The following is a 7,827-nucleotide window of genomic DNA, read 5'->3' as shown; positions in this document are numbered from 1 at the left end:
TTTTTTTTTTTTTTTTTTTTTTTTTTTTTGAAGAGAATTGAGGAATAATTGTTAAATATTTATTGCGTTTCAGTGGTAAATTTGGTCTGTGGCTTGACGGTGACCTGTATCAGGGCAGAACGCAGTCGTGCAGCACCTACGGTAACGAGCCGTTGGCGCCGCACGAGGACTTTGTCGTTAAGACCCTTGAGTGCTGGGCATTCATATAGGATCAGGGGCCAGGGCTGGCCATATCGTCCTGCTCCTCGCCCAACCTTACGTGAAAGGTCGATCGGCCAATCAGAAAGAAAACTCCGGCTAGAGATTAGAGAGGAGAAGAGGCAATGGGGAAAGAGAATTTGGAGACCGCGGAGTCCCGCCGGCCGGAAACTCTCGAATTGTGTTTGGTGCATTTCGGATGAAAAGAGATTCAGAGACTCTCAGTCTTGACTAGAAGAGGATCGTTGAACGAGCTGCTGGAAATCCTTGATAAAAGTTGTTCGGATCCGAGAAAAAGAATGAAGAATAACGAAGGAGTGACTTCGAAGCGGAACTCGAGTCGCGACGAAGTGCCAAGAAGATGCTCGAAGCGGTGCTCGGCGAAAATGAAGTCTGTTTTTGTGTCGCGTTTGCACGGAACTAGTGTCCAATTATTGTCGTTTATTTTTATATATACATATATGCATATAATAATTAGCTTATTTATTTTATCGAATTTCTTCTTTGTCTACTTTTTTTTTCTATTTCTTTCACACTACATTGTATCACGATCTTACTTCTCTTTCAAGTTTTCCCTTTTTTATTTCTTTTTATTTGTTACACACATGAGTTTTCGAATTTGAATAGAATTTTGAGGATAACTAGGACTACGAGAATCCTACTTATCTGTCAATAAAATGGATCGTCGTGACGTTGTCGAAATTAGCGAGAACAGTAGGTATACCTATATACACGCGAATACCTTATTTAGATGTGTTCGGTGGCAACAGAGAAATTTTTGAAATCCAATTTATCACGCTACGCGACTCAACACGCGATGCTACGAAGCAACAAAAAATGCTAACGCTCTAACTGTTTATTGTTGATGTGTAGATAATGTAGATAGTCTATGTAAATATATATTACTTCTAATAAGAGAACAGTAGAAATTTTGTGCTGTTGAAATCAAACGCTAATTGGCGCGCCTCGTTTTTCCGGCATCTGTCATGAAGACATAAGTTGCCCATTTGTTCATTTACCGATCACGTTGCTGCATGACATTACAATTTAGAGTTTCTCTCCTTCTTGAAATGTCGCAACGTAATACGGATCTGTCATTTTGTGCATCATGTTGCCAGGCGACATTGATAAGACGCCAGAACACGTTGCGCCCTATATTAACGTGTTGAAGGGATTTAAATATAACTGGCAAAAAATTAAACACGAGTATCTATTACATGTGGAACACACGAGAAGATGAGAAACATTGAAAATTTTGCGCCTAAAATAAGAAGACGGATTCAATTTCGAAAAGATCACGAACCCGGTAGTCGTGCTCTTCCCGGGAAGGAAGAGGAAAGAATAAACATCTATGTTAAAGAAAAAGATATCTGTTCGACCTTCGACAGTCTATCTACTCTTCATGGTGAATTAGCAAGAGGAACTGAACACTAACAACGAAGTCTTGATAGCCTTACAAGCTCACTTTTCGTTTCTTTTCATTTTTCCCCTTGAGCACTCCTAATAATTTCTATGGTAGTTTTCTCTTTACGTGGGCATACGTGAAAGTAACAACAGACTTGTGCTTAAAACATGATTATCGTAGAAAAGAGATAGGCAATAACGTATATCGCTACACACTTGTATATGCGGTGTGTCTTTTTGCTTTTTGACAATCTGTTCAGTGCAATTGTAATCGTCACTCTGAGGATACGAATTTCCATGATTATCATTATTGATATTGCCTGTATTTCTTTTCCGGCTGTAATTATTAACGTTGCGTTTGCCCTCTTAGCCCGTAAGGGAACTCCATAAAATATGATTTCATTAATAAAACTTAAGAGGTACATACAAAGATAATAATCGATATTTATCGTGATTCGTTGATTAAACTGAAGAGCACTGGGACGTCAGAAAGAAAGGATAGCCACAATGGTTCCTCTTTTAAATAATTGAGGCTGAAAGGGTTGAAAACAATCACGTTTTCCTACACCTCGAAAGGTGAGGCTGGTTCGATGTTTTATGTGATGATACTTTAATACCACGATGAAACACTTGTCGCGCTTTGATCTTTCGAGATTCTTCCTCGAATCTTTCCTACGTCAACTTTTGATACTCGGCTAGGAAGGATCAAGGATTTCAAGAGAAAGAGGAGTGATCAATGATAAAAAAAAAGATTATGGAATATTCTATTTGGATCTTGTTGATCGATGTATCTATGACGCATGGGGGAACCCTGGGAACCCTTGGAATTGACAAATACGCAAAGACATCGAAAAGAATAATTATTGTGAAATTAGGATGAAACAATTAATACGGGGAAGATTGCGATGCCGAAAGAACCAGCGAATCACATAATTGTGCTTGTTGTAGATTGAAATTTGCAATTAGGTATCGAGGAATATTTGCAAGTTGGCACGAGGAAAGGAAATAAAAAGAAAAGGCAACTTCACGTAGAGAAAACAAGCTTTCGGTAGAGTAGACTACTATAGGTTTGGCAAATATATATTGAGTATAAAGAGGAAGTAATGGAAACATATATGACACGTAAAATTAGACAAGTTAATCGGACTAGGCTGTAATTTAGAGGCTAAAGTGATCTTGTGATATATACGATGCGTATCGACCGTTTTCATGACTTATGCAAGTGACAGAAAACCAGATGGAGAACTCATTCCGGTCGTTCTTCTATGTATCGTGACAAAATTTATTTTACATATGGCATACTATTTTTTTAAAACGTCTCATTGCCAAAACCGACTATTAAGTTTAATTGGGATTGCTCAGCATGGAAATTAGATCATCTGGGAGCGGTCGATGGCGAATTAAAAAACTGATAGAAAAAGCGAAAAAAAAATAAAGCACGCGATAGCAATTCAATAGTTGTCAGGATGAATACGTTTTACTGCGTTGTGATTCGTTAGGCCTGTAGAAGTTAAATGTGAATTTATCAATTGGAAGGAAAAACACAGTTTAGGTTGATTGGGGTAAAGCGTCTATTATCGATACCACACCTCTATTAGTACTTACACGACAGAAAAAAAGAAATAAAGTTTGAAACTTTTCAACGCGATGAAACGGCCTGTACAAGTTCGCATATCAGCAAGAAATTGCGACACGCGTGTGCGTATCATTCGTACTTCAGGAAGAAAGAATGGTGAATTTCTACGAGAGCCAATGGAATTTTCTTGAACATTTTTTTCTCTGTCTCTCACAAAACGACCACCTTGTACTCGTCTGAAATAGCCTGTAGTCACGTATTCGCAGATCGTGAAAATGAGCTAGGAGCGAAGTGAACCTTTTGAACATTGTCAATTAGATTCAGACTGACTGCAGGGATTGAACCACGTGTAAACACAATTTCGTGTTGTTCGGTGAAAATTCGCTTTTTACTTTGGAAAATATTTTTCATCTTTTTTTCTTTCTCCAATTCCCGCTACTTGTCTCAGTTGTGTGCCTGAGAATTTGCATACCTATGTACTTGCGAGCGTGTCTATCTCTGAGTGCATGTATGTGTCTTTAATCGTGGTCGTTGTCTGCTAGTGCCCCCACAATGACAGAATGCTAAACTTGCGCCAAAGGAAAGATCGGCGGGTCCATTCGGATAAGTGTACAAAATGATAAGAAAAAAAAGGATCAAAATCTAAACGCGATTTAGACTCGTCGCATTTGCCACAAATGAACTGTCAACACACCTCATTGAAATCCAATTAAATTTATATGAAATTCCATTGACATTTCCCTTTCACGATTGGTAACACGTACTCGTAAAATTGGTACAACCGTCTTACGTTAAAATCCGAGAAATAACGAACTTCAATATCGCCATCTAACTGTCGCCGGCATTAAAACGCTCCCACACGAAAATCGAATGCTCGTTGTTCTTCGACAGATCGAACGAGTTATCAGCGCGAGAATCGACAGGAATCGAGAATAGTTTGAAAGCCTAACGAGCGCACGCCGGTCGTCAGAGGTACTAAAATGCGGAGGAGGCCCAGGTTTACCAACCGCGAACAAACCTACCGATCGGGCTCCATGTACGTTATATTGTTGGAACGAAGTAAAGAAGGTTCCGGTAGGAGGGCTCATCTCGTGAGAAACTCTGGACCAATAAAAATTTTACACTTCTATAAAACTTAACGCCTGACTGAGCATACAGTGCCCTCGGACCCGAGTTGATGCGCGAGTACAGGTAGAGGCAAAATTGTTTATCCAGTAGATACCCTAAATGCCGTCTACTATACTAAAAACTATATATATTTAATCATGTGGTCCACTGCAGCTTCCGATCCAACAGCCAACACCTCGATGCCCAATTATGCACGTGCAGCTAGAAAAAAGAGAAATCTGCAGGCGAATTCTCCAAGAATTCTCCACGTTGGATGCCAATGAAAATACATTATTTTTCTGCAAAATTTATTTTACTTATCACACTGGCCGACGAGATACTTGAATATGCGGAAGACAATAATCCTCAAAGATTTTCTCATTCTCGCGACGCAGCTTCGACTATTGCAATTACGATGTATCCTGCGCCTGCAGCTTTACTTCAGAGTTGATTCGGAACTTCAGCGACCAGACATGAATAAATGTTGTGTACAAAGCTGTATAAATACGTGTGCGTATAACGAAAGAGAAAAAGCTGAATATGCACATGTATGTACTCCGTGTATATCCAACTAATTGTAACATATTACCAGCTACGGTATGCATATGCATATGTTATATATTTATGAAGTATGTATACAATGATGAAAGTACAGGTCGTTCCAGTCGCGTTGCAGCCAATCATCTTGTTTTCCCAATGCTCCAGTTCTCTACTACGACTGACTGCAAATGAAATTGCGTTTGATCCTCCTTACGTGGAAACTGTTTAAAAATAATAGATCCGCACTCGATAAGCCAGAAAATTACAATTCGACTGGAAGGCCCTGTACGATTGTATAATTGAGAAGCCCACGATGCCGATGTGAGTAGCACTGCATTTAGTGAATTAAGGTTAGAGAAGACGAATTTGACGTAGGAGCAATGAAGAGAGGAAACCGCAGTCAATATCGCGAGAGTCGAACCTAATTAGGGATCATTATTGACTCACGATCCCTAATTAAGGATTCTAGATTATTTTGATCGATTAACAATAATATACGAGGATCGAGATACTGAGATCGTCGCGTAGGTCGATCGCGTTGTTTACCCTAAAAGAATAACTATACTGTGCGTTCTATACATAATGTTGTAATCACAGCGAGTCTGCTCTGTTGCGAGACTACGGTGATGCCCTGGTGTTGAAAAGAAAAAACAATGCAAAGAAAAAGAAAATTAAACACGTGTAATCTGATACGATATATGCATTTTATTGAATACACGTATATTCAATAAAATATGGATCACGGTGTAAAAAAAATATATTGCCTACCTTTTCTTTGTCCTTCACACCTTAATTATCCTGGTTGACAATAATTTGTTACAAATTATTGAACTGCGTCAACGATCGACATTTTATTGGTTTACTTGTAATCATGTGTATTGGGTCGTAGTGGCTGCATTGGAAATTCCGGACGAATAATAATAATATTTTATAGGAATTATGTAAAATTGTTAATGGGACAGGGAGGTTACTTGGTACTGTGTTCCGGCCAATGTGTCATGGCTGATAGCTGTGATAAGATTAGTTAAGATACGCGGCGTACAGGAAAACTCGAGTGAGTCCTGGAGATAAGACTGGGCGATATTGAATCATCAGTAAAGTGTTTATCGTTGACGGTGCCTCGACTGAACGAGGTGGTCAAAGTTTTAAGTTTTCAAAATCCTGCGGGGCTGCTGTCCCATACGAAATGAAGCCTCCTAAGGGACTTTTCGTTGCCCCGGCGAGTTTTGGTATTCTGGCGACTCTCCTCTCCGTAGCTCTGGCCAGGATGCCCGAGGCGTGCCCTGGTTTTTGTATCTGCGACATGTGGTTGAAACTTCGTAGAGCTGCTTGTGTCAATAAGAACTTGTACAGCGTGCAGACTGGACTTCCGGCTATCGTGCAGGCATTGGATTTATCGAACAATTCAGTGTCGTCTCTTGGAAACTTCGAGCTGGCTGTAAATATTACAATTAATTGTATGTCCATTGTATTAAAGTACGATCAGCGCCATCTGCGTATCGTTAGAACTATTTCTGACATATGTATCATGCATTTGCTTCTTTCTTTTATTGACATATCTTGTACCTAATTTGCATCACCGTACGAGTTATTTATTTTCGTTAAAAAATTTTTACAATTTTTCGTAGAACATTGGGCTTACGAGATTAAAGTATCTTAACCTATCTGGTAACAGCATCAATGAAATTGACTTGAATGCATTTACTGCTCTCGATGACCTCGCCGTCCTCGACTTGTCCAGAAATCATTTGTATTACGTACTGGAAGATACTTTTGCGAATAGCAAAAGTTTGAAGATACTGAGACTCGATGAAAATAATTTTAATTCTGATATACCACGGTTACGATCATCGTATATTAAGGTAAGCGATACATTAAGCTATAATAACACTGTTTAATATAGACTGTCGTACCTACCAACTGTCGATCGTGCGATTCGACGGGATCTTCTAGAATTGCCGCTATTTATAGAAGAGTAATAGAGTCATCTTCATAGTCGCTCGCACGAATCATGATTTACACTCTTTTTTTTTAACATATATTTACGCACACGTACATACACACACATGAAACCATACATGAGCACACGCGGACTTACACTTACACTTACACTTACACTTACACCTACACCTACACCTACACCTACACACCAACACTCGCACTCGCACTTGCACTTACACACTTACACTTACCCACGCGAGCATTCGCCGCGCGCCCAAATAACACGCATAAGAGACGCTACACAAACACAAAACATAGGGGACAAAAAGAGTGCATACGACAAACTATCTGTGGCCTTATTCACACAAATCACACGAGACACGTGATTAATTAATGATATAAGACATGATGTTATCCAATGCGCTAAAAATGAAAAATATATAACGCAATTAGGAAAAAAAAAAAGAAGCAATTAATATGAAGAAACCTTAATATTATCGTGACCAATAAATTACATCCGCTTTATATTCTTACAAACACTTACATACTAATCGTTTTAAATAGTACACGATATATTGAACACATTCTGTATTGAATCTATCTTGTTATTATATATTGTACAATTGATAAAGGAATAAATGTAATTATTTACAACGAATGTTGTGTTTGAAGTTGGTATAAATATTGTGACGTGATTTTTCGATTGACAGTCCCAAGGCGGCTCCGGCTACCGATACGGATAACGTTCTCGATTTCTTGTTCCCTTCCGGTCGCCACCCTGCTCAGAAGCTGCGCTCTCGGGTTGATTTGTATAGTTATGCCAATGCAATGTATAAGGATCTCGACCAATCAGAATTATTAGTTCTCGAATTTGACTATTTTGTCAAAGCAGTCTGTCTCGGGGCATCGACCGAGGTGTCACGAGCTGCCTCGCGCTCCCGTGCTATTTGTTTATAGTTTTTCTAGCTGCGTTTCGGTACGGTATAGGAAGTTCTCGCGTTTCTCTCGCGATTTCCTGTGAGTGTTCCGGAGGTGTAGTGCCGTGTCCTAGTGCAGTGCCC

General features: G+C 39.4%; 2 protein-coding genes across 20 annotated transcripts in view; both read left to right on the top strand.

Annotated features, from left to right (window-relative positions):
* LOC107274371 (TLD domain-containing protein 2) overlaps positions 1-5,469 on the top strand; it is a 76,279-nt gene extending 70,810 nt beyond the window's left edge. For 18 of the 19 annotated variants that reach the window (XM_025091620.1, XM_025091618.1, XM_025091617.1 and 15 more), the window contains one exon: positions 74-209. In XM_025091620.1, coding sequence (XP_024947388.1) covers positions 74-209 — 136 coding nt within the window. Of the gene's footprint in view, positions 1-73 lie in introns of all 19 variants that reach the window. The other variant, XM_025091610.1, reaches the window with a different exon arrangement.
* Positions 5,470-6,011: 542 nt separating this feature from the next.
* LOC107274370 (trophoblast glycoprotein-like) lies at positions 6,012-6,687 on the top strand (the record flags this gene model as incomplete). Its single annotated transcript, XM_015753431.2, has 2 exons — positions 6,012-6,263; positions 6,454-6,687. Coding segments are annotated over exons 1-2 (486 nt in total), but the record flags the coding sequence as incomplete, so codon positions are not given.
* Between the last annotated feature and the right edge of the window lie 1,140 nt (positions 6,688-7,827).

This window comes from Cephus cinctus, unplaced genomic scaffold, assembly GCF_000341935.2.
Source record: "Cephus cinctus unplaced genomic scaffold, Ccin1 Ccin1_scaffold3007, whole genome shotgun sequence".
In the NCBI taxonomy this organism is placed as follows: domain Eukaryota; kingdom Metazoa; phylum Arthropoda; class Insecta; order Hymenoptera; family Cephidae; genus Cephus; species Cephus cinctus.
This window is presented reverse-complemented; position numbering and strand designations above follow the sequence as displayed.